The sequence below is a fragment of the Phasianus colchicus genome, chromosome 2 (assembly GCF_987193195.1).
Source record: "Phasianus colchicus chromosome 2, bPhaCol1.hap1.1, whole genome shotgun sequence".
Classification (NCBI taxonomy): Eukaryota; Metazoa; Chordata; class Aves; order Galliformes; family Phasianidae; genus Phasianus; species Phasianus colchicus.
This window is the reverse complement of record NC_143437.1, coordinates 51,794,843-51,821,595: the sequence shown is the minus strand read 5'-3', so window position 1 is coordinate 51,821,595 and position 26,753 is coordinate 51,794,843. Positions and strand designations below refer to the sequence as shown.

Genomic DNA, 26,753 nt, shown 5'->3' with positions numbered 1-26,753 from the left:
GAGAGCAAATGCCCTTCATCGTGTTGCCTAACTACATTCGACAATTGAACAAAGAAATATTTCTGACTTACCTGGAAATTACCTGTGTCAACTCTGTATTGATATGTAGGATCATGTACTTCATTAACACTAGAAAAAAATCAAAATGAAAAATTGGTACGTAAAACACTACAAAATACAAGGTCAAAAACAATACACAGACCAGGAAATCTACTAACAAAGAAAGTGTTTAAAGTTACTACTCAAAGATTAGAACTAAAGATCTTGGCTGTAGAAATTGGTGCAATGCCAGTGATTTCAATGACAATTTACATGACATCCTTTTCCTTTCTAAATCCCATTTTTCAAGGAATATGGATGATTTCAGTAGCCAGCATGTCCTGTCTCCCTACTTGTGCACACAGAAGAACTACTGAGCAGGTGAAGTGACTAGGAAACAAGACTTATGAGGAGTAGCTGAGAGAATTTGGATTGTTTAGTCTGCATGAGGGGGACCTCACCGCTCTCTACAATGGCCTGAAAGAGGTTGCAGCAAGGAGGGTGTTGGGATCTTTCCTCAGGTAACAAATGATAGGAGGTGAGGCAACGGCTTCAAGATGCACCAGTAGAGGTTTAATCAGACATCAGGAAGAATTTATTCAAGGAAAAGGTGGTAAAACACTACAATTGGTTACCTAGGAAATGGTGGAGTCCCCATTTCCAGAGGCAATTATGAGATATGCAGATGTAGCACATAGGGTTTGGTAGCGGGACAGCGTAGTTCAGGTTGACAGTTGGACTTCATGATCTTATGAGTCTTTTCCAACCTGGATGATTCTTTTATTCTATTTTTATCTTTTTAGAAAATGTGTAATTTTGTAAATTCCTACAGGCCTTCAGGATTTACTTTGGTGATAAGAATGATACTCAAGAAATAACAGCTGTTTAAACCTTTACTTCATACAAATTCTGCTGATAAAACATTAAAACCAACATTCCCTGCAATTGCACCACTTTCAAAAACGTGCAATGGCAAGAAATATATACTGAGAAATAAAGTGATAGACAAGCAATTGAGAGTAAAATGCTTAAGAGATTTAAAAACGTGTCAAAACCGACAAAGTTTTCTGTGTGGAATATTGACACCTTTATGTAAGTGACTGAAACAGTGAGAAAGAGGAAAAACTCTGAATTCATTAACTCAGTCTTGGGAAGCATAGCTTGGCTAAGATCTGTTAATACCAATTGGGCAGGTTGAACAGCTTTGTTAAACTGTGGTAACAGGGAAACTGATGCTTCAAATACTGAAAAAGCTAATAGGAAGAGTGTGTTGGAGGGAACCCTAACATACTCACATACTGACTTCTAGTTCTTACTCTAATTTATAAAATTATGTACTACTAAGTTGTCCATGAAGAATTCTGTTTTCAAATCAGTCACACTTTGCAAAACAAAATATAATTTCAACTTCATTTCTATGGCACAAAGAGGAAGAAGACAGAATTATAAACAATCTTCACACTCCAGAGCAATTTCAGTTCATAACTTTTGCATTACATTTTAAGTTACTTACGTTTGCCATACGCCTAATGTAACAGAGGCAAGCCACAACAGTCCAACAATAAGGAATTTGGGCAGATAGAAGGTTAAGCACTTCCTTTCTCCCTGTTGATACAACAATAGCATGGTCAAGGAGTGAACCCACATTTGAGATTTGAATCCATCCTGGCAGAATAAAATAACCTTTCCTTTCTTTTATTTGATGAATTAGATTAAGAAAAATCACCTTCAATGTTTTTTAACTTGTACAGCTGATTTCAGAATACAAAAGAAGATAAAAAATTGTATCATTTGCATTAAAGTTGATACAGAAGAGATCCCACATATTTCACCGATACTGAAATGATAGGAATCTGCCCCAGAATTCACATTTCCTTTATGCAATATTATAAAGTGGTTTTAAAAATGAACAACGATCATAAACAACAACAAAACCCTTCAAGCAATAACAACAGTACCATCATTCCAAAGCTCTGAGCATACCTAAATGAGATAAATGGAGACAGTCTCAATGCATTCTACTTTACCACAAAACATTTTAATTCTGTTTCTTACATTGTACTTTAAAATGTCACTTATCTCAAAAGGTGACAAACAATTAAAAAATAACTGAATAAACAAGTACTGTCTTCTCAGTAAGCATACTAGATATGGTTGCACCCCTACCTGTACTCTTATACCATGGTAGACACAAAGCCAGAACAATAACAGCGCACACAGAAACAGTGATTGGAATAGGTCATCCAGCATTCCAGGAAACCAACTGTTCACCAGAAAAGAAAGGGGGAAAAATGGGTCTGTAACAAAAGAAAAGTTAAGGGGAGAGGGGGAAAGAACAGTCTTTTAGTAAAAATAAGTTGAGTTCATCTTGAGAAGAAAGAAAAAGATTTAAAATTACATCAGTAAATGAAACTGGAGTTTGTTCTATCTTAAAATATTTGCAAAGAAAATGATGCTTTCAGCTGCAATTGACTGTAAAACTACACAAATATGTAGTCGCCAACATTTCTGAAAGACTTTGTGTTTTAACAGACCTTCTGCTAAACCACTTTTCTAGGTGATGAACCACAGAATACCTGAAAGACAAACATTCTTTCAGTACTGCTAGAAAGTGTTTGAAATTGATGTCATTTACAAGACTAAACACAGCTTCTGTTTTTAAATACAGCATGAGTATATGAAAAATACAGAAGTAAGGCTTATCAGGTAAATACAGAAATACATCTATGTGAAAGGGTCAGCATGATTGCAATCCTACTGCAGTCAATTTTAAATGGAGTTGAGGGAAAAGAACAAAGCCTACCTATTGATTATAATCTTAAATTTCACATGTTTTAGAAGGGTTGTTTTTTTTATAAATTAGTTTTCTGAAGCCTTATAGACAACTACTTGCAAGTTCAAGGCCAAACCTGAGCATTTTCTCTTTCTTTTTCTTTTTTTTTTTTTAAAAAAAGATGGTTTATAGAAAAACCCAGTACCGTTGTAAAGCAGGAGGAGAGGAAGAAGGATAGACATCCATTTCTGTTCAATACCCCAGTCTCTCATGGAGAATTTTCGTAGAGAATGTGCAAACAGACACTAAAAACATACAAAAAAAATTTAGAAGGAAAAAATAATCTACATAGCAATGTACAGCACATTGCAAACACTACTTTGCAAGGTCTTTGACACTGATAACACAGTGAAACAGGAATCACATCTTTTCCTCCTTTAGCAATAACTTTGCTGGCTTACCTCATCACAAATGACTCAAACTGAAAAGGAAGCTAGCTAGTATTGCACTAACAGATGTGTGGGGAAAAAAAAAACACTTCCTAGTTACTGGTCACACACTACAAACAACTTCCACTTAAAGTCACTTATTAAAAAAATACATATCTAGATCCTGTACAACATTCACAGTCATCAATGAGTGACATCACATACGTGAAAGAAATGCTATGAAAGTAGCTAAGTATTTTTAAATCTTACTTTAAGAATTTATCTTTTTTTTAATGTTCTACTGTTTGACTTTCCCCCCAGACATTTCTGCTCCAGGGGCATAACTGTGAAGTGATAGATAATCTAAATCACAGAGTAATTTAGGTTGTCAGGGATATGTGCAAGTCATCTGGTCCACCTTCCCAGTCAAGACAGCGATGACTCTAAAGTTGATCAAGGTCATATTCAATTGAGTTTTACTTATTTTTAAAGACAGAGAACAAAGACTGTCTGGGCATCCTATTCTGAGCCCACTGAAAAAACCATCTTCTTTTTCTAGGAACTAATCAGAAGTTTTTTGTTTGAAGAAAACATCTCTCCTAAATTCAAAAATCAGTGTAAAAAATACAAGCTTCTCCCATTTATTCTCAATGTCCCACAATGCCACTTGTAACTACATAGAAGCAGCAAGTAAATCAGTATTTTAGAAACTTTATTAACACCCCTTCAATAATTTCTGAATTCGACAGCCTGGGGCTAAGTTACTAAATAAAGCACTACAGTGCAGCATTACCCAAAAACACTGAAGCAAAAATCTTACAGTGACCATAAAGGTGAGAACTACAAAGACGAAACGGAACCAGATTTCCACTTGTGAAAATGTTGGATTGTATGTCTTCCACTACAAGAAAACAGAAGAAAAACAGCTCAACAATGTTTTTAGAGGGGTCACGCAACATCAATAATTAACACCTTTTGCAGAAGGTGTTTTCCAGCTTTTCAAAATTTGAAGGTATAACCAAATTCCCCCATGTCACTATGGAAATACGAAGATACATTCACACACATTTTCTTCCAAGGTAAAGCTTGTTTTAGAAGGGAAAAAAGAAAAACAACTTGCCAATGAAAAGACAACCAAAGCAGACTAATCTCTTTGCTTCTCCTTTACCCTGCCACTTTGTAACACACTCACTGTGCTGTCACACACCAAAGTATTTCTTAGAAATCAACAAGGAGCATCCTTTTTGATCTCTCTCATGTTCAAAATTTGAACTTCAGTAATTGACTAAGATCTGTGTTCTTCTTTATCACCAAGGTCAAATACATAAACTGATTATGAAAACATTGATAAGGTACAGTTGTGCTTTCTGTAACGAGTTTGTTTTCTTAAAGCTTGTTCTCTTGAGTCTCACTTCTGAAACAAGAAGAATAAACGAGCTAACCAGACACAAAGAAGTTTTTTGAAGGTTAAGGAACAAAAGCTGCCTTAGTCCTCTAATTATTATATGGGCAGAAATTCATTATAACATATCATTTTGCATGAACTCTGTTGAGAAATTCTCTCCTATCTGGCCTGCTTCTCTTCAGAAGCTACTTCTGAAATGCATGCACGTATGCTCTGCTCATCTGACAGAAGCTTTACCTTTCAATGGATTAAATCTACCCATAAACCTCTCTCTTGTCTTTAAGTGCAAACGTAGAATGAAAGTTTTATGTCAAGGATCCTCATCTACAAGAGAATCTATTATTTCAACTGAAAACACCACAAGCCACTGTACTAACAAAATGAATTGGTGTGTCCACTTGCTATGGGAAAGCAGATCCTCTGGATTGGGTTTTTGGTCGTTTGCATGAAGGAAAGCCTGCAAAGCAAGATGATAAGCCATAGAACTATAAATGCCCCAACACCTCACCCTGCCTGAAATCCACAACTATGCAAACACTGTTTTTTTCTTTTTCTTCTCCAACAACTTATTTTTAATAATGCACTTTATAAATTAGAATACATCAAATATGAAGATTCGGGAAGCTTATTTAGTATATATAAATCACTTTTGCTTTACAGTAAACTTTTTTTTTCTGCCTGCTCTGACATACATAATGTTATATACAGGCAGAATACAACATAATAAATAGTATTATAAGTTCAGTTTAGTTCCAGCTTCTCCGAATGTAAATGTTTCTAAACTTCCTTTTGGAGTGATTCAACACTTTTTTTTTAAACTGTTTTATAAACAACCTTTAGTACTGTAACTTGCCCAGTTCATTTTGCTAGGGACTGCCTGCTTATTTTACTTAGAAAAAAACCAACAATTTCCTCTTCCTCACAAGCAGAATCAAACAATTTTTTCCATTTGCCTTTGTCTCTCAGATCTTTCAGGCCAGCACTTTTGTAGAGTCTAGAAAAATCCTGGTAATTCAGACACCTCCTGGAAAGGCTAACAAAGATAGCACGCTTTAGAAAGGCAAGATCTCTATGTGAAAATGCAGAAAACTGGATATTCTAGTCCAGCTTGTCTACCATTAAATACCTCCTAGGAATTACACTAAAATTATCCGTCCCTGAAATCAGCAATAGAAGTTCTGAAAAAAAAATGCTTTCACTATAAAGATAAATATTGCTCCAGAACACTAATAACACAAATACTGTAACTCTGAAACCAGCAGTGACAGAAAGCTTTATTACAATGCATCTTTATATTTCACGTTCAAAAATGAAGTAAATTTTTATTACAATTAAAGCAGACTTCTCCAGAGATCTCTTTTGCTAGAATAAAACTTTATACTTACTGTGAAAGTAATATTCTGTATGGCATATGTTAACTTATTTAGATCTTCAAAACTAACAAATATGTTGTACTGAGTGTAATTCAGGTAGCCAAGGTGAGCAACAATGATTTCACTGCATTTCTGTGAACACAGGGAAAAGCAATATTTAAAAACCTTCAATTTATTGTACAAAATTCACTGGTAATATAGGATAGATAGCTCGTTTCTGAGTAGGTAGATACAGATGATGATTATTACACATCTTATCAACAAACAAACTTGATTTATGCTATACACTTTTCCTAAAATAACTTCAGCTGTTCTCTTCCTCAAGGATTTCATTCTGGATAAACTGTTCAAGACATCTTTAAACTCAAAACTTTTAGTTAAAGTTTCACTAGAAACTCAAAAACTTCTTCTGTGGAAAGATTTTTTTTTTTCCCCTTCAAGCACACAAGCTAGCTTTCAATCAAATGCTCTGCCAGCTGCTGGACAAGAATTTTTCTCTCCTCGAGAGCTCAATATTTTTCTATTCAAATGTTTTTCTATTCAAATGTTCCTTCCCACAGTACTGTTAATCTGTTTAAATCGGTACACAGTACTTTGCTGGCAGAAAGCTCCAACAAAAAAAAAAAGGGGTCTTTTTGAGGTAGTAGATACAAGCCACAGAAAGAAACAAACTAGCCATGTAATGGAGCATGCACACAAATATATTTAAAGTACTGCAACAGCATTTCCTTGGAGCAGACACATACCTGTGCACAACTGAGCAACCGTGTCCGGTTGTGAACTTGATTATTAACATAGGGTGTGCTTCCATCCTTCACCACTCCAAGCACTTTGACTGTCATAGTAACATTCTTTTTGAGTGATACTGTAATTGGGAGAGAAAATGTTAAGCTATTGCTGCATGCAGAAGTAAAATCTCAAAGGTTAAAATGGAGATGATATCCAAAAGTACTTGGTTATACTCTACTGGAGTAATGTTCAATTATATTAATTTCAAAACAAATGAGCAAAAATCCCCCTTCATTTATACATTTTGCCATTAAGTCATACAATCCCTGTACTGAATCCTAACATGTTAAGAATTCCTGATTACAGTATTTCTCTTGTATGTACAGGGAAACTTCACTGCACAATTAGCAATATTACAACTTACACACCTAATTTCTCCCCAAACAGACAAATTTCTATGAAAACAGCAGTGTGTAGAACAACTCCCAGCCTATCCCGTGCACCTGTTGCATCCAATTCTCAAGATGAGCTCAATCCATCCCTTTACTGAGGGCAAGTGGTAGAGATGGAGAGATTGTGTCAGAGGAAAAACCCCCCAAGCACAGCCACAAAGAAACAGAATTGTGTATGCAACAAAAGAATACACAAAATTAGGTTGCTACAGCAGTCTCCTAAACTCTAGGTAAGACTCTCACCATCATGCTGATCCAACTCGACTACACAGGTCAGCCACAGCTGCTGGTTATAAGTAGACAGTGGTGGCGAACTTAAATTAAAAGGCTTCAGCTGTTAAAAAAACACAACAAAAACCCCACCAAGGTTAGCATCAGTCATTATATTACACAATACATTTGCAGTCATAACAATGAAAGGTACATTAGGAACAATATTTTTCAGGAACAGATTTAATATGTGCTATTGCATGGACAGTATAAGCACCCCACATATTCACGTTCCAATGAAGCAGCTAAAGCAGCACCCTTATTTTGCACAGCACTGAAATGCACTGACTACTTAAAGCACATAAAAGCAGCAGCAATAAAAACAGTTCCAATATGACAGATTCAGTCTTAAAAAAAAAAAAAATCATAATTTCTAGCACTTTACCAGTCCAGTTAGACTTGTGACCCCAGCCCATCTGCTACAGAATTAAAACAGTTTAAACCTAAGTATGTAAACCACAACTATTTTTCCACTGGTTTTCTAGAAATCCCACATTCAAAAGCATAGAAGATAACATTAACAGAGAAAATCTAATTCAGTAAAGGCATTTTTAATATCAATTAAGTTTGTTTGTTTGTTTTTAAGTCCACTCATTACAGTACCAATTTAAATGTGTGTAACAGACCTACTGACCAAAAAAAAAAAAAAAAAAAACACCTCCAGAAGCGTCAGGGCATTTAACAAAACTATACTTAATTTTTTATTACTATTATTATTTTGTTAGCAACTTCATAAAAATTTTAGTTATTTAACAGCAAAGAACTGGACAGAAATAGAGAAACTGAAAATGAGAATGTGGAAGCTTAATATGGAATTCTTCAAGACAGTAAAGGTTCATGATAAGAGGACAGAATGCACTGTCATAGCCACTTGACAATGGACAATTAAGAAGGAAAACAGACGTTCCTTCCCAACTGAGAAAAAGGAAAAAAGAAAAAAAAAAATCAAAGGAGAATTATTGTTATTTGTCAGAACATTGTTTTTCTGTTTCCTGTTCTCAGTTTCTGATCCTGGACCCTCACAAGAATCTCCAAGCATGAGTTCACCAGGGAATCCTATCAGCACTGAGTGTTACTTCATCAAGAATTACTGTGAAGAAACACCACCCATCACAGAACTCTCTACCTTACCTACTTGCAGGAGACTAAAAATTGGTGCTGGGTCACACAGTAGTAATAAAAGCAAAATGTTCTGTTTCAAATTGGAAAGCATCAAGTGGCCAAGAAGTTTCCTAGTAGAAAACTAACTACTTAAAATGATGGGACTGGAGAAAGGGTGTATTTGACATTATGAAGACCAAATAAAATATTTGGATAATCCAGCACTATTTATCAACCCTTACCTTTATGCTGTTATTTAGGTCAGTTCTTGCTACAGAAGTTTCAATTACATTAGGACCTACATAATAAACAAGAAGGAAGAGAACAATATTGAAGGATCAGTGTAAATACAGGATTTCAAAATGTTGTACAAAATACCTCCTCGCTAAGCAGGTAACTAGCACCCCATCTGGCAGATGTTCTAACTGAAGGGTAAGTCACTTAGGCTTCCCAATATCATTAATAAAACTTGGCCAAAACGTTCCCTCCCTGCCCCCAGCAGATTCTGCCTTAATCTTCCTGATCATAAGTAAGGTATAAATTATTAATCAAGAACTTTATGTCAGAAGTTCTACATGCATACTCCAAATTACAACAAAGACACGGTATATTTTCCCTCAAGCTACGTGCTCTATGTTCTGTGCTTCCCTCCCTACGCGTTGCAGTCATGAAAGTAGCTGGCTGCAGATAAAAGCCAAGCGAGCAACAGAGGCACTGCTGTTACAGCACCTTGAAGCCCAATCAAGGGCTGCAAAAGCATCTGAAAAAACAGCTTTTTTAACTGCACTTATCTCTCCAGTTTTTATGGCCAAACTGCTACCATTACCCAATTTACTTGGAAGATAACGACTATATTGCATTGCACAGCTGGACAAATACATTACATTGCATCTGACTGAGTGATGATAATGCCTTTTTATGTACATGTAGCGTATTTGACTGCATAATTAGTGACAGTACTTTGTAGCTCGTGCAGGATCTTGATCGTATTGGGCTGCTCAAGCGAGGCAACTCACAAGTCTGTTTAGAAACAGTATTCAGACCAGCCAGATTGGAACCCTTCTTTTCTATAAAAATGGGGAGCTGTGATATATTATGCATACCATCACAATAAATGTAATTGCACGGAAGTTCTACAAACAAGTTCTCCTAAAACACACAATCCATTCCATCAACAGTTTCAAGTTCACCTGTAGTGGGAGATATCCAGCTCTCTCCCACATTCCTGCTCCTAGGGCAATCACTCCTCCAATTTCTCCAGATAAAGACTCACACACTGAATGTGTACTGATTAACTACATCTGTCCACTCACATCCTCTCCCCTCTACATTAGTATGCAGTAAGTGGGGAAACTACAAAACCTTTATTTATTTTAGAAAAATAAACTCCAGCAGCTGTCGAGTTCAACCCTCTCCTCCAAAATGGTGAAATTAGATCAGGATCACACATAGATAAGTCCTGAAAACCTCTAAGCACAGAGACTCCTAGAACACCCCTGGGCAATTTGTAACCATTCTTATGATTAAAAAAATTTTAAAGGAATAGTTCTTAATATCTAACTGCAATGTCCTGCATTCCAGCTTGCATCTGTTGCCTCTCTTCTCATAAGCGTCGTGACAAGGAGAGTCTAGCCCCATGTTCTTTATCCTCTGATTAGGTCATAGATTGCAATAAGGTTTTTCCTTCATTTTCTTAGATACGCAAGAACACAGAGGACTTGGAGAAACGGGAATGATACTCACACATGCATTTGTACATACACAGAATAAGAAAAATCACAGGGAATAGTAGGAAAAGGTCTGCAAGTATATACTGGGGCGTGAAGAAACAGTGAGATGCACAGCATCTAGGGACATAAACAGAGCTTCTATGTCTGCCTGGGTCTCTGGTTCCAGTCCCAGTTAGCCTTCCCTATCCAAGTTTCTCTCCTGTTTGGTATGGCAATTTAACACAAGTTACCAATCCTTAAAACATGCTGTTCCAGACATAATATTAGTATTAAAAACTATACAATAAAGACAGTTTTTCTACAAAGAATGGAATTCAAAATTACGACAGAGAAGCAACAGAAAAGAAGGGTTTATAAATGAGTGAGCTCATTCATGAGCTCATTCTGGGCAAGAATTTTATGTTAGCTGACACGACGGTTAAGATAAACATGTAGTATTGCCTGGGCTTCTATAACCACTCTAACTACATTATTAACCATCTTACAGACTTTAAGCTTCATATTACAATTCAACTTCACTAGCAGCTATGTGTTACAAAGCCAGCTGAGAATTACTGAACTTCCCAGTTCTCAAGTACATACAAACTACTGCCTGGTACATTTTTGGCCAGTATTTTTGTCTCAAAAAGCATAATTGATTTTCTGTAACTGCTCAGAGTTGATTAGTCATCACATTTCAGTAGTTAAGTATTAACGAAAAAACACCAGAACTTTCTGAAGAGCTCTTTTTTAAAAGTAAACCAGAAGATATGAAAAAAACGCTGGAGCAAAGAGATCATTATCCCAGTTTTCAAAACTGAACTGCAACCAAAACAATAACTCTGTTCTACTGCTGTAACTGCTGCGCTTCTAGCAAGCAATATACTAAAGCTTTTTAAAGCAACCAACAGAAACATCTTGTGGTCTTACTATTGACTAAAACAACAACTGTACTTAAATTACATTGTTATTGCTTTCCCTTATTCTTACTAAGTTAACAGAATCACATTAGGAAGCAGAGAACCACTCTGAGATGAGGAACAAGAAAACTGCATAGGTACAGAAAATGAGTTCTGCTCCTTATCCTGTCCTTGCACTCATCTCACCACAAAGATCACAAAGACACACTGGGAAAAGGGAAAGTGAGCAAGCGTAACCTGCAAAAAAACAAATCCCCACCTCTTAGGTTACAAGAACTGAAAAGCACAGCCTCCTCAGAGAAAGCTGTTTTCTTTACTCAGAGGAGTAGTTAAGACTGCTAACCTTCCCAAAACAGAACTGTTGAGTATGGGGAATGGTATAGAGGTCACACATAAAGCTGGATGCATCTGCCACCTTTTCATTTACCTAGTGGGTTTGGCGAGTGTAGCTCAGACTGCACCCTTTGATGAGTGAATGCCCTATTGTTCGTGCCCTTCCTTCTGTTCACAGGAAGTATGAAGCTGGCAGCCAAAGCCATTAAAAATCACCACAGCGTAAGTGTTCATTCCGTGGCTCTCCTCCCAAGGTAAACAACTTTCTTTTAAAAATAATTAAGTTATAATAATCAACTGCGTCCAAGCTTCGTCAACAAAGCCATCCAACAAACCAGTCTCACAAGGAAAACAACTTTCCAGCTTTGCCAACTCCTGAAGGTAACCACAGACAAGTCCTAGAAGCCTGGCACAGTGCAGATGTTGGAGCGTTGCTTACAGCAGCCCTGGAACAAAGGCACCCACAGCACTAGATGAGCATGCAGGCAGATGTAATGCAAGAGAACTACAGCTCTATTTTAGGACTCACTCTTAATTAAGAATCAAATTCTCAAAGAGCACAAATGGCTGCTCACCCATTCTCAGGTAAAAGAATTTTAAGCAATTCTTGCAACTGACCTAGTTCCAGTTTTCTATTTTGTCATTCATATAAAATGTGAAAGTATTTGTCTAGTATTTTAGTCACAAAATAATGCCCTTCAGCATCCTTAGGCAAGTCAGAGGAAAAACACTGATTTATCTTCAAGAACTGAAATACATTCTGTTTGAACCTTTGGCCTCTACAGTAAGTCAAAGCAACAGGAAAGACTTGTTCCGTAGGTAAATTTTTAATGCTACCACGAATAAAGTGCTTCCTATAAGGTATGGATACACACAAAAAGCCCAAGTCAGGCAGGACTGGATGAGCCAAACACCTCTGCAGGCCTCTTCATTCTAAAAGGAAGTGAAGGATGGGGTAGAGATAGAGATAGGTCAAGAGGGTTGTCAGTGAGCAGCACAGATCATGCCAGTCAATACAGAAATAAGATGTCATGTGGGGAGCTGTTAAATGTTGTAGCATGGTAGCATCCCTGTAAAAAAAACATGAGAGAAAAAATGTTCCTCCTCTATAAGAAGTAATATTTCCTCAGATGTCTCAGGGGCAGTATGCTCATTAGCTTTCACCTACATCTGTAACTATCGGCACACTAAGACAAAGAATACAAAAAGGGAATGTTTTAAAAAGGCAACATCCTTACCTGCTATTCCTATGAAGACTGTCAAACCAAAACAGACAAAGAATACTACAAAGACCAGGACAAAATGTCGTTTGGACAGCGTATATAATCGCATCGGTGCCAGCCTACAGAAACAAAAGAAAGCACAGAATTAGCTGTCAATCATATTCCTAAATTACAAAGAAAAACCACCCCTGTACCTATAGGACAGATCAATACAGTGGAAAAGGTATTACAACAAAGGAGTGATAACAGAAAGACCAGCATGATAGAAAGGTACCATTCAGGAAAGGAAGAAGATTGCTCACCCATATCAGAAGATTCTAGGTTTGCAGGGGAAAGCTTCACTAAGGAAGGATCTCCATAAGAAGATCCTTCCCCAGTGGCAGTCAGCCCTTAAATGAGGTCTGAGAGAGGTGCAGCCAGGCTCCACCCTTTCCAGTCACACAGCTGAATTGCCTTCACCTGTGCTCCCAGGGCTGAGCGGGTCCTTTCCCCAGGTGCTCCATCAGTGGTTCAGGCTGTGACTCAACAGTTACCATACAACCCCCTTCACTATTCATTCCTCCACAAAAAATATTAAACCAATCTTTGTGGTAACATGCAATACTAAGAAAAGAATACAAACTAATGCTACTTTATAGAGCAAAGAAAACTACTAAGGATTATCAGACCCCAAAAATGGGTACATACACCCATATCCCAAAACAAACAAATTTTGCATGTTTTTTTTTATACTAAAGCAAATAATTCACTTTGAACTAGTAAAAGCATATAATAACAATCTAAATTTTCTTAAAGAATTAGATATTACAGAATAAATGACATTTTTTTTTAAATTAGTGGTAGAGTTTGAAATATCAAAATATCTGTTTAATGATGACGTGGAAACAAAGAAAGAACAAAGCAGTAATGAGGAATCCAAGCAAGGGACTGTAAATGTTAAAAGTTTGCACAAAGTGGCTTTACAGGACTCTGGATAGTGTCAGCAAACACAGGGTAACTTTTGTGACCACTTGCACTGAGCAATAACCCAGATCAGTTTAAAAGGTCTCAACAGGTGACTGTCCAAGGAAAACAGGTGTGTTGCACATGAAATTGTCACAATCACAAATAAGAACAGATCAGATCTCAGCTGCAGAGACCATCACTCAGAGGCCTTGCAGACAAATGCAGTTTTAAGTTGACTTTCAAAAATCCCAGTTCATAGAGGTGTTCCAAACCAAGACTTGTCTGCACAACTTTTGCAGAGATATAACTACACCATTTTTCCTAAACCAAGGCCTAAACACCTCAGTCTTTGTGCACTTAAAAGCTATTACCCTTGTGCAAGTATTAATAAGTAAGACATATTATCTGACTGACAATTTTTCAGTGGTACCTTCAGTTCTACAGATGATCCAGTGCTCCTTGTTTAGCCAAGAACATCACGTGTGGGGTGTTCTCTTGATTTAACAAGAAATCTCAACAAGAAAGTGACTGCTACATGGAAATAGCTTTAAAAATGCCAGTATGCCTACATTGAATCTGACAGCCTAAGTGGATAGCCCATGCTCCCTGGAAGAGCACCTACTGAGGACTGCTCCATACACGAAAACTAACTCCATGAGTTGGGAACAACTGAAGTGGGATGAGTGACATATACATGTAGGGAACTATCATGCATATCTTAGCTTATATCTGGGAATATACTTAACAGCCACAGCCTGGTGCATGAAACACTTCTGTCTTGCTATGCACATTCTTGGCTCTGTTGATGAGCTTCCAATTTTCCAAGTTTTTGTAGACATTCGGAGGTGTATTATGGGAACATGTAAAGCAGCTTCACCTCCTGAAGGGAAAGTCACCAGGGTTCCCTCAGCCAGCACTCACAGCTGTACAGTTATGAGCAATCAGCACCTTCCCTTAGTGTTGCACCAGAACACAGGCGTGCTCGCAAGCTTTCGAGGAAACCTGTTCCAGACATTGGTTCATTCTTTATTCCAGTTTCTCTGGATGGTGCAACACCTAACAGTCAAAATGGGTTTGCATACACCTGAAAAGCAGGTGTGCTGACACTTTACAAGGAGAGAGAACCAGATATGCTATGTCTTCTCCCTTTGTCTTTCACACTGCTACTCCTGAAGTCTCATTTAAGAGAGCGGGATTTGGAAAATGAGACTGAGATACATACTGAAAAGTATCGAAGAATTGTAGAATGGCTTGAGTTGGAAGGGACCTCAAAGATCATCTAGTATGCACAGGATTTGCTCACATACCCGAGTATGCAGAAGTAGATCCCCTCAGACTCAACTCGCATCCATCTCAGGCTGTTGTACCAACAGTTATCAGTATCTGGTACTTGCATTGCCATGTTATCAACAATCACAAATTGTAAACCACAAAGCATATTGCCCTTGAGAAAGGAGGAGTACTCCAGTCTGTAGGATAACAGAAGCATTTAATCTCTTTAAAAGAAACCCACTGATTTCTGACCCTTTAAAAAGTCTGAAAATACGAAGTGTAAGAGCCAAAAACAAAATCAGTGAAACACAAAAGGTAAGCTATTCATTTCCTTGTTTATCACAACCAAATACATACTTCAAGCAAGCTGGATGTACCAAACTATACATACAGAAATCATACGCACATACACATCTTCTGAGAAGGTCATATCTACCAGCAAGACAGAGGAAAGCAAGAAACATTAGTACCTGAGAGTCAAGGCTGGAACAAAACCGAAATAAGAAGAGGAACAAGAATAGGAAGTCAGATCCACAGAACATTTCAATGGGGTTTCAGGTAACTTGAAACGCACTGATAAATATTGGCCCACGTTGGATGTGATGGAAGACATGCATCTGTGGATTAAAGTCCTACATGATTCAGGTAGGATAACTGAACTTCGCTCCCTAAACTGGCCTGCGAGTCCACAATTGAGCAGCATGCAGCTGGCCAGCAGAACCATCCTACGTAGTAACAATTTGGAGATAAAACCGGTTGTGTGACCACACTGTCAGCAGTCCTTCAGAAATGCCTATTGACACAGCACCAAAGTCCATCCTGGTGAATTCTCTACAGATTTACAAGAATAATTCTCACTCCCTTCAGAAGCCATTTGCTATGAAGCTAGACCTTAAACTAGGGTGATTTTGGCCAAAACACAGTTAAACATCAAGGCTTTTACTCACAAAACCAGCAACACTGGAACCCAGCAGCTTATACCCCAACATTTCCATCAGTGCTGAAGTGATACAAGTGCTGTGCCAGAGAACTTTCAGAGTCTGTGTGAAAACACCTCACTGTTTTTAAGTCACAATAACCACACAACACTTTTTGTTAAGAGCAAACAAGAAAGCTCAGCCAAATATTAACTGCAGTTATCATGACAGCCAACAACAATTTATTATGCTCCTACAGAGTGCTGTAATTTTCCCCACCCTTCCTTGCACTCACAGAATTTCCTTGTCATTCTGTGGTGTCCCATGTCAGCCTATCACCATCTGACAGGACAGGCAGATAAAACAACTCTCCTGCACACTCACTGTTTTACATCTGCCTTTTGGAAAGAAATCATATAAAATTTATGAACACAGATAAATGCAAGTTGATGATTTCCTACCAACATCTGAAAGGCCTAAAAAGAATGAGACATTTGGACAGCACTTAAGGGAAGATTCAAAAAGAAGCCTCACTCTGGAAGCACTTGTACAAGGGAGTAAAGAATTGTGCTTCCCTTTATCAGTGGAAGAAGCCTTCTCACTCCAGCCAAGGCAGTCTAATAAGGCTCAAGGAAAAACATCCCACGTTCACAGATTTGTCAGGATTTGTCTGGTAGATATGACCCTGGATTTTTAAGCTAACTCGGATAGAAAGTGATATTTTATAGCTACATTAGATTAAAATTAACTGCAAAAGAGCAGAACGCACAGCAATACAGCAGAGATATATTAGACATCTGAAATGGTAGTCAGTAAAAACTAAGCTACAGCAATGTAACTTGCGACAGGTGAGCAATGGAAATGCATACTTGTAATAACTGCAATCTTTCAGTAGCCATTCACATAAGAGACATAAAGGTGAGTTACATTTTGCTCTTTGAGCCACACTTTGGTCAGTGTGTTACACAATTGTTTGCCTCAGGCTCTCTCTCATTTCCTCAACATCACATCACTTCCCTTGCCTGCACTGTGCAGCCTCTACTACAATGTCATCACTAAAAACAAACCATTTAATAGTTATAATGCTCCTCACTTAAGATTATCACTTCCAGACGAGGAGGATGGGACACAAGTGGGATTAAGAAGCAGTTGACATCAAAACCATAAATAGTTCACTTTTACACATGTTTTTTTAGCCTATAATGCTCTGTCTCCAAATGCTCCTTTTAGACTCTCCCAAATGAAAGCACGGGAACCACTCTGATTTAAAGTGCTCCATATAGAATCATTAAGATTGGAAAAGACAACTAAGATCATGAAGACCAAGCATCAGCCCATCCCCATCATGCCCCCTACCCATGTCCCTCAGTGCCGCATCCTCACAGTTCTTGAACACCTCCAGTGTTCAAGACTCCATCACATCCCTCAGCAACCTGTTCCAATGCCTCACCACTATTTCTGAGAAGGAATTTTTCCTAAAATCCAACCTGAGCACTTCCAGGCACAACTTGAAGCGTTCCCTCTCATCCAATTGCTGTTATGTGGGAGAACTGACATCGACCTCGCTACAACCTCCTTTCAGGCAGCTGTAGAAAGCAATAAGGTCTCTCACAAGCTTCCTCTTTTCCAGACTAAACAATCCCAGCTCCCTCAGCTGCTCCCCATAAGACTTGTTCTCCAGACCCCTCATAGATGCGCTGCCCTTCTCTGAACACACTCCAGGGCCTCAACGTCTTTCCTGATGTGAGTGGTACTCAAAGTGTGGTCTCACCAAGTACGTAAGGAATACACTATGCACATCCACAGCACCGGGACTACCAGCACATACCCAATCTCCCCCTTTCAAAGGCCATTGCTGGCCACCAGCACACCATGAATTCCTCCTTGCAGATGCATGATGTCACAGTCACAGCTAAGGAAGGATGCAAGACACACAGCCTCATGCAGCAGCAGCTCTGTGTGGTACTGTTACATGACAGCTGAGCACGATTACACCAAACAACTCCTGTGTTTGGTGGCTGTTTTATGTCCTTTCTGTGTTGCTCACTGACGTCAGAGCGATCAGCCAGGGTTATCGCTCTGCTGGTGCAGAGGGACACCTGGGGAACAGGTTTTTCTCTTGCCTTCACGATACAACCTGAGACGTGGGGTATTTTTATTCCCCATATGGAAAGAAAACTTTCCACGTGTGGCTTCTCTGAGTTTTCTGATTTGCAGAAATCAAGTCAAATCGCCACAAATATCAATCCAGCCCCACTGATCTATTTCCTTAACGACTCGGGTTCCCGCCGCTGAGCGGACGACTCTTCTTGAGGACCCCGTCCCGACCAGGCGTCCTTCAGCCCTGCCGCGGGCCGGGCCGCCCCGGGGCTGTCGTACGGTCGCTCGCAGCGGTCAGTGCCGAACTGCGGGGCAGAGCAGTCCCACGGCGCACCCCGCCCGGCCCGGAGGCTCCCGCGACCCCCGGCCCCGCGCCCCCCCCGGCCGCCCCCCGCCGTCACCACCACTCACGGCTCCATCCCGGCGCCGCATGCGCGGTGCAGGCGCCACCCCCGCCGGCCGGCGCCGCAGCCGTGGCAGGACCGCCGGCAAAACCTCGCGGCGGCTTCCGCCTGCGTCACCCGCCCGCCCCGCCGCGCTGCGCCGCCACGGGGACGGAGGGCGACGCCGCTCGGAGGGGGCGGCGGCGCTACGGCGAGCGGCAGCGGACACGGGACGGGGCGGCACCGCGCACGAAGCTGCTCCGCTGTTGGGGGGACCTCGTGCCGTGTTCGGGTGCTGGGGATGGAACCTGGGAGCGGGCCGTTACCTCACGCCCCTTAGGAGTAACTTCATTTTGCTGAGATGAAGCTGGGTTTTATTCTGCCTTCCTGCTGAGTCTCCCGAGGCTGGGCAACTGCTGTCAGTGCCGCTGGTGGAGATGATGAGAATTGGTGAACCGGGGATGCTGCCAATTTGTATTTTGTGCTGTTTTGAAGGCTGTAACAGTCGGTTCTGAAAGTCCGTGCCGCAGTTAGAACCATGGAATCATTGCGGTTGGAAAGACCTCTAAGCTCACCTAGTCCAACCGCCAACTCATCACCACCACGCCCACTGACCACACCCCTCAGCGCCACATCCGCACGGCTCTTGAGCACCTCCAGGGACGGTGACCGCACCGCCTCCCTGGGCAGCCCGTGCCACTGCCTCACTGCTCTTCCCGAGAACAATTTTTTCCTAACATCCAACCTGACCCTCCCCTGGTGCAACTTGAGGCCATTCCCTCTCACCCTATTGCTGCTCCCTGCGAGAAGAGGCTGACCCCAGAGGTACACTGGGATACCCGGTGCCCAGCCCAGGATGAGACTCAGAGCTACCTTCCAGCTGTGACATGTGTCACGTATGTAGGGTCCAGCCGCCTCGGTGTGGCCCCAGAAATAATCACATCAATCAACCGACATATGATTAAAAAACATCTCCTCCGTGCTTCCATTAAAAGCTCGCTTAGGCAGCCAGATGGTTTCACTGCAGCCCGTTTTTAAAGGCACTTAACATCAATAATACACTCTCAATAATTTTACTTGACTAGCCTAGAGGTAATTGACATTGTTATTGGTGAGCTGCCAGCCCTGTCCGCCCCCGTGTGGCTGCGGTGAACCTAAAAGAAGGCTCCTGGCAATGCATCCAGCCAGCGACACCAGTACCCGTCACCTCAGTCAGAACTTATAACATGGGGGATCACACCATAAGCCACAAAAAGACTGGCTGTGCTGAGACATTCCAGGCCCAGCTGTGTCTTTCACACTGGAGCCATTCAGGGCAGCCTGTAGGTCATCCTCTTAATTTTGGAGTATTATTGCTAAACTCGTCATCAGCACGGTGCTTCCCTGTATAAGCTGATAGGCCAGCAGAATATATTCATTAACCTGACATTGCTTTTTTCATGAATATCAAGCTGTTACTTACAGTTAATCAGCTCTGAAGTCAGATCTCGATTAAGCCACCCTCCTGCTCTCTCCTGTTTATCAGGAAGGCACTTTAATTGCTTGCTTTCCTATCAAAATGTTTCCAGCATGCTGAACTCCGCAACATTAGCCTGAGGACAGAGTTATGAAACTCCCACAGAAATACATGTCAGCTGACTGCCAGGCTGTACCTTCCAGTAAGCTTGGCATACCTCACTGATGACATGTTCAAGAGAAAAATGCACAGGTGCTTTAGTACAATTGGCAGTAAGCTCATTTTTTAAACCGGTATTTTGCTTAAAATTGCTTAACACAGAGAAGAGAGTCATTAGCTACCAGCTCTCCACCAGATCCTCCTGCCCTGCCATGGCCTAGCAGGCACAGTGGGGAAGGAAGGAACCCACTGGTGGGAGTGGAGGCACCAGGTAACAAAGTGCTCACTGAAGTAGCCTGTTTGCAGCCATTTTTCAGGGCTAAAAGTTAGAACAGGCTCTGAAACTGCTGTAATAAATCAAGGGCTGATAGGATAATGTGTTACTTTTCCCTTTTTCTGACTTCTTTAAGATTATCTACTGCACCAACCATCTCCCAGCATGCCAATGACTTACGTAGGAGCACTACATCCATCCAAGCTTGTTCTGGGGTCACCAGTTAGGTTATTTAGTATCACATGCATTAATCTGCAAACTTCTTTTGTACAAGCTTACCACGAAGTGCCACATTGTCTTGAGGGAACTATTAACCTAGACAGATGGCACTGACTGGCACGCTGAGACATGGCTAAAACCTGCTCTCCTCATCCTCTCTCAGGTGCTGGGTCATCCAGCACTTGCTCATGGAGTTGTGTACCAAAAGGCACAATTTGGAGACTTATGGATTATTGAACAGAACAAACTCACTAACATGGATTCCCCTTCATCCGTATAGTATGAATGAGTGCTCTGCAGCTTTGAGGAGTGAGGATGACATAGCTTGAGATGGCTGATGAGCCTCTCACCTTTAGTTGTCACCTATTCCCAAGGGACAGGCTGCTCACAGATGGCTGTTGAACCACATGTTAAAAAAAACACACAGTGCCTTAAAGGAAATCATCACCAAAAAGATGTCACTAGACTGGGACAGCCTCAGAGCTGAATCAGAAGTGACTCAGCCATCATGCAGCGAGAGCATATTTGCTTGGGATAAGAGCTTCACTAGCTGCCTCTGAGCTAGGTCACCCCTAGTCCCTGAAGATGAGCACATATCAACATAACGCATAAGTGGAGTCAAGAAGAGCTACTACCCTGCCAGCCACAAAGGGCTCAAAGTTTGGTATTCTTCCATTCCTGTATCACCTCTGCCCCAAAGCCTTTCAGTCTTGAGTATTCCTGTTCCCTTGTTGGCACTCCCTAGAGTGTTCCTACAGAACTCAGAAATGAGAATGCAGCTGTCAATGTTTTATTTATTTATATTTCCTAGCAAAAATTGATTACTTGCAAATTCAAGCCCCTCTCCTTCCCTAACACTTAATGGACTTGAGCTCTCAATTTTCATAAAGGCAATGGAAACTATCAGTCAATGCCAAATGGCTTCTCAACAAGGAGGAGGAGAGTTAAGACTGGTAGTGGTCAATAGCCACACATTTATGTATACAGTGCATGAGAGGAAAAAACATGCTCTTATATGGTTTTACTGTCTTTTCACTTTATTGGTGTGGTATATTATTTGCTTTTAGTAATCCCACTATTTTAGCCAACTCTTTGTTTTGAAGGCCACACCACAATTCTTTTGTCAAATTTCCAAAATGTCTTCTGTCTTCAGAGCGGTAAGGCTCCCCATTGCATCCTTGAGTTGATGCTCATTTGCAACCTGACCAAAAGTATTGCATAAAAAAGAGGAAAAGGATGAAATTCTTAATTATCCTTCCCACAAGTAAGAGTTGGCTGTAAGAAGAATGCACTGTAGTATCTAAAACTAGTGACCAGAGGTCTTCCATCTTACCAAGAATCTAAAGGCAGATGGCACTGCTGCATCCATCGATCCATGCATTCATGCAATAGCAGGTATACAGTAACAGTGGCAAGAAACTTATTTGGTTTAAGTCAGTGAGGTTAAGATCCTGGGAATGCAGAGAAATACTAGCATGGTATCTTTGTCATGAAAAGTTGTCTCCTTCCCAAGAGCAGAAAATAACTCAATTTCACCATTTACCATCCTAAAAGTTCTTCAACTGATATCTTGTGGGGATATGCTCTCTGAAGGAAAGGCAATCTAATGCTAACTCCACAAGCCCATTTGATTCAGTGGGGTTGTGTCTTCTCTGTTCAACACAAAAAGTCCCTCCGTATGTACTTGCAATCATATAACAGTGTTAACAAGAATTTACTTCAGAGAGCTTGGGTTTCTTCTGAAAACAAAACCAAGTACATGCATATCCCAGGATCTCTCATTTCTTAATCCAAAGATTATTCCTCCTTTCTTTACCTATTCCAGAGTCAATACTCACGACTGCTCTCCAGAAGCACAGAGGTAGATCTTAATCACACCTCATTGCTTTCCATGGTACCACACACTGTGCCCAGGTGCAATGAGCTCTGTTCTGACAGCACAGACCATGGCTGTGTTAAACTCTGCCAAGCTGTCAGGTGCTTTTTGCAACCTGTATGATGCTCTGCAGTCCTTGCTATTGAGAACAGGAGGCCAGGTTCACTATGATGTTCCACAGCCTTCAATGGGGAAAGCAGGCAGAGCATACTGAAATCCAATTACCTAAGCAAGAGAACTGTGCAAAAATACTCAGAAGTAATAATGCTCAACTTCATAGTAAAGTAGAGCTCAAAGGAGAGCATCTCACTGCCTAGCCTTTCCTTTTGCCTGAAGGGAATAGCCACCACATCCATGTCTTTTTTGTTATGCACTTGTCTTGTACAGCATCATCATTCCCATACCCTTTTTTTTAACAAAAACATTACGTAACTCTTCATTCCCCAACCTGTATTTGTGAATATTATTGTCTGTGTAGTTCCTGGCATTTGTTTCTTCTAATTTTCATTCAACTTTTTCAGATCATTTCTCTGAGCCAAAAATTCATTTAATTTATAGCTCTGTCCTCAAACACATTTGGAGTCACAGAATCATTAATATTGGAAAAGACCACTAAGATCATCTAGTCCAACCATCAGCCCATCCCCACCATGCCCACTAGCCATGTCCTTAAGTGCCACATCTACAGTTTCTCAAACATCCCCAGGGATGGTGGGTGCCTGCCTCCCTGGGCAGTCTGTTCTAATGCACTGCCACTATTTCTGAGAAATTTTTTTTTCCTAATATCTGAATACCTGAACACCCCTTGGCACAACTTGAGGCCATTACCTTTCATTACTTTCCTATCTTTGTGCAATCCCTGAACATGAATACCCTCTAGCTATTATGGGCACAGCAGACAGGTGCAGAAGCAGTGTACAGTTCCATTCAGGACATCCACCATTCCTTCCAATCCACCACCGCCAATAACAATTATATCCTAACCAATTTCGTAGCTCTCCCAGCGCCGTTTCATGGCCTTTTTATACCCAGCTATATGGCAGGGGATAGGCCTAGCGCAGAGCTGCGCAGAGGGATATCCGCACCAGGCACCTGTGCGATATGGAGCTGGAGGCAGAAGGGGGGTGTTGGGTTGGCTGTGAGGCGTCTAGGGAGCTGCCAGCCATCAGCCGGGCCTTGTGCCTTAAACCGACCCCAGATCCTTTCCCCCTTTGGCAGCCCTCGGACCCGCCAGCCGGGACACCCCGCGTTCCCCGCTGCCAGCCCCGCGAAGCCACCCCTGCGACACGATCCCGAGCCGCGCCTACCGATAATAGCGGTCATCCTTGTAGGGGGTGAGGTCCTCCCTGATCTCCCGGTAGGTCTCCCTCACCCGCTTGCAGAAGCGCTTGAGCTCGCCGCACAGCGGGCTGCCGAAAGCGGCGAAATCCGCCTCCATGCCGCCTCAGGCGCCGCGCTCCGCCATGCCGCCGCACGGCCCGCCCCGCGCTGCGCCTCGGGGTGGGGCTTCCGCTCGGTTCAGCACCACGGACAGCGGCAGCCGCGGCCCAGGGGCGCGGGGAGACCCCCGCCTCAGCTGAGCGAACCTGCGAAATAAATGGAGGCTCAATGCCTCACATGCATGTGTATGCAAACCGTTCTATTCTTAAAAACATTCTGCTTCTGTTTACAATGAACGTCCTGATTATTCATAATCTCTTTTACCTTCCTGACCCTTCGGCAGCATTATATGCATAAAAGAAATTTTATGCTAAATCCACTTTTCATGGTCGTAAGGCTGCAAAGGGCCCAATGTTAGGAATTGTGCTGTTTGGAGTTTCAGGGTGGCTTCTACTGATGCCTTTTCATTTGGAATAGTGCTGCATTGCCTTCACCTGTGTTAAACTTTAAACTTTCCTCAGTAAAATTCCAACCTTAATATTTTCCATGAATTCATGTCAGCTGTGGTGTGCACACTAAGAATGAAAGCTTCCTGCTACTGATACATTGTTATTGTTTCCAGAGAGTATAGATACAAGTCTCAAAATCTGCTTTACTGTCCTTCCCATGCAAGGACACTGGAACAGGTTGCCCAAGGAGGTTGTGGATGCCCCATCCCTGGAGGCATTCAAGGCCAGGCTGGATGTGGCTCTGGGCAGCCTGGTCTGGTGGTTGGCGACCCCGCACCTAGCAGGGAGGTTGAAACTACATGATCACTGTGGTCCTTTTCAACCCAGGCCATTCTATGATTCTATGGAAGCATCTTCCCTATGTGAATTCAGGAAGTCAGACTGGACTGTTCTGCAGCCTTGCCCTCAGTCTACGTTTTACCCCTTGTAGTTATCAGTCAACTTCCACATCTCACCAAGACGAGGTACATGAGATGTCATTTCAGGTGGTGCAATTGAGGAGGGACAACATGGCTCCCACCACAGGTGGGAAGGAGAGGAAGAATGATCTTCAAACGTGAAATTCTCCTTCGCAGCTCTGGATATTTCTAAGTCTGAAAAGATACAAGCAACAGGATAAAAGCCACACACACACTTAGACTGGAAGGCTACAAACAACCCATGAACTGTTCTGGCAAAGGTCCAAAGGGGAGCAAAGAAACTCACCACTTGAAGGCAGATCTTGATCTCTGAAGCCACTTAGAAACCTAGGCAGTGGCCTCCGAGGCTCTGCAGGTTTCTCATGCTCCAGTAGCAACTTCCTGCATTTTGCTGTATGCGACCGTTCAGCCTCTACCAGTGCATGCAGATGGTCATTAAGCAGGGCTACCCTGGAGTGTTTATTTCAGTGTAAATGCTTCATTGGAGAGCAAGATTAATTCTTGCTTTGAGGGGAATCAAGGCTTAGAATTCTTTCTTGTATATATTGTTTGGTGATCGCAGACTCAGAGGGAAGAGTTAACAGTGGGATTTTTAAATATTTACCAAAAGGAAGAAATAAAAACATTTGTGGCTTTGGATGGGCAAAAATGCATTCACTGCTGGGAGTTTATATAATTAGTGTAGCAAAGTAATAAAAAATATGCTCAAAGATTAGAACTCCCTACCATATAATTACTTGCAGCTAAGTGACCTCTACTGCATTTATTTAAAAAACAACAAAAAACAAACAACAAAAGAACAGGGCTGCTTGAGGGCCCAGAGCAGCACCATTACAGAGATGCAATCTAGTTTCCTCCTCATTGTGCTGAGCATTACCCAGACCAGCTTCAAATCCATCCTGAGGGCACTCTGCTACCAGAGGAGATCTGAGCCACCTTGGAAGGATGACAAGCTGGCAGGTTACTTGCATGGAGAAAGCGTTAGAACTGACCATATACTATTAACCCACTGACTTCTGCTACCAAATAAAGCAGACATTGTCTCAAATAATTACCAAGCATTACAGGGTTAAAAATCCTATGCTTATGAATAATGTAGTTTGCAACTGTGCGAGCCAATTGCATAGTCCTGCTGTGGTCCATGTTAGATTCTCAAAGACTCTGAGAATGTAAGGGATTAGTCTCTTAAGGTCACCATGTTGATAAAATAAGCCATACACATGGCTATATGCATGCAGCGATGTGCTCATTGAATGCTCCCAGTTAAGGCCACACTGAAAGCAAGTAGGGCTGTGATGGTTGTGCTTTGCGCAGCCAACAAAACACCCAAAGGATAAGCACAGGGATGGCTTGTGAAACACAGCCATCTGAAAGCAATTTTGAGAAAATGATGAAAATGATACCATAGTTACAAGTCTGCTCTGTTTGTTTCACTGGTCTGTTGTGTTTTTTTTTTTTGTTTTTGTTTTGTTTGTTTTTTGTTTTTTTAAGTGCAGCCCCTGATACACACCAGTAGCTCCCAGATAACATTCTAAAGGAAAAAAAAAAATAGTTTCTATCTAAATGGCTTCTTCAAATAAATTTCAGATGTTCTTTCCTTTTAAAACAACAAAAACATTAAAACAGACTTAATATTAAACAGTCACTACTATTAAAACCACCTGCCTGTCTTGTTTTGGCAAATTGTAATGAATTAAACCATTACTCCTCAGAAGCCAACAGATCACACTGCTGCCTTCATAGGTTGTCATTGTTTCCTGCCTGTTTGATACATTCATGGATTAGAGTGGGCTGGCACAAAAAAGCATTCAATTCTGCAGATTCCATAATTTCAGTAAAAGCAAAGGGAGGTCAAAGACTCACAGTTTTGACAAGATGCAATAGCACCAAGAAAATTCCCTGCACTTTAACTCTGAGGAGAACAACTTGCCATGTGCATTTCAGGGCACCTTGAGAACACTTCACCAAACACAGCAACTTCTGTGTCAGCCTTGTTTGAGTTCTGCTGCTTTTTACAGCACATAAGAAGAGACAGGCAACATCAAACTGCATCTGGGAACAAGCCAATCTAAAGCAATGTTGAGAATCC

At 41.1% G+C, this 26,753-nt stretch overlaps 1 protein-coding gene across 5 annotated transcripts in view; it reads right to left on the bottom strand.

The window, feature by feature from the left end:
- The window catches only part of TMEM181 (transmembrane protein 181), a 31,678-nt gene extending 7,822 nt beyond the window's left edge, over positions 1-23,856 (bottom strand). The window contains exons 1-11 of one of the 5 annotated variants that reach the window (XM_031611532.2): positions 23,664-23,856; positions 12,771-12,874; positions 8,813-8,868; positions 7,443-7,533; positions 6,765-6,883; positions 6,031-6,150; positions 4,061-4,141; positions 3,018-3,117; positions 2,206-2,336; positions 1,553-1,644; positions 72-129 (exon numbers count right to left, since the gene is read on the bottom strand). In XM_031611532.2, the coding sequence (XP_031467392.1) occupies positions 72-129; positions 1,553-1,644; positions 2,206-2,336; positions 3,018-3,117; positions 4,061-4,141; positions 6,031-6,150; positions 6,765-6,883; positions 7,443-7,533; positions 8,813-8,868; positions 12,771-12,874; positions 23,664-23,794 (1,083 nt within the window). In that variant the 5' untranslated portion in view covers positions 23,795-23,856. Of the gene's footprint in view, positions 1-71; positions 130-1,552; positions 1,645-2,205; positions 2,337-3,017; positions 3,118-4,060; positions 4,142-6,030; positions 6,151-6,764; positions 6,884-7,442; positions 7,534-8,812; positions 8,869-12,770; positions 12,875-13,057; positions 13,181-17,717; positions 18,089-18,400; positions 18,515-18,698; positions 19,134-23,663 lie in introns of those variants that run through there. The other 4 variants (XM_090135684.1, XM_031611518.2, XM_090135685.1 and 1 more) reach the window with 4 other exon arrangements.
- Positions 23,857-26,753: the final 2,897 nt, after the last annotated feature.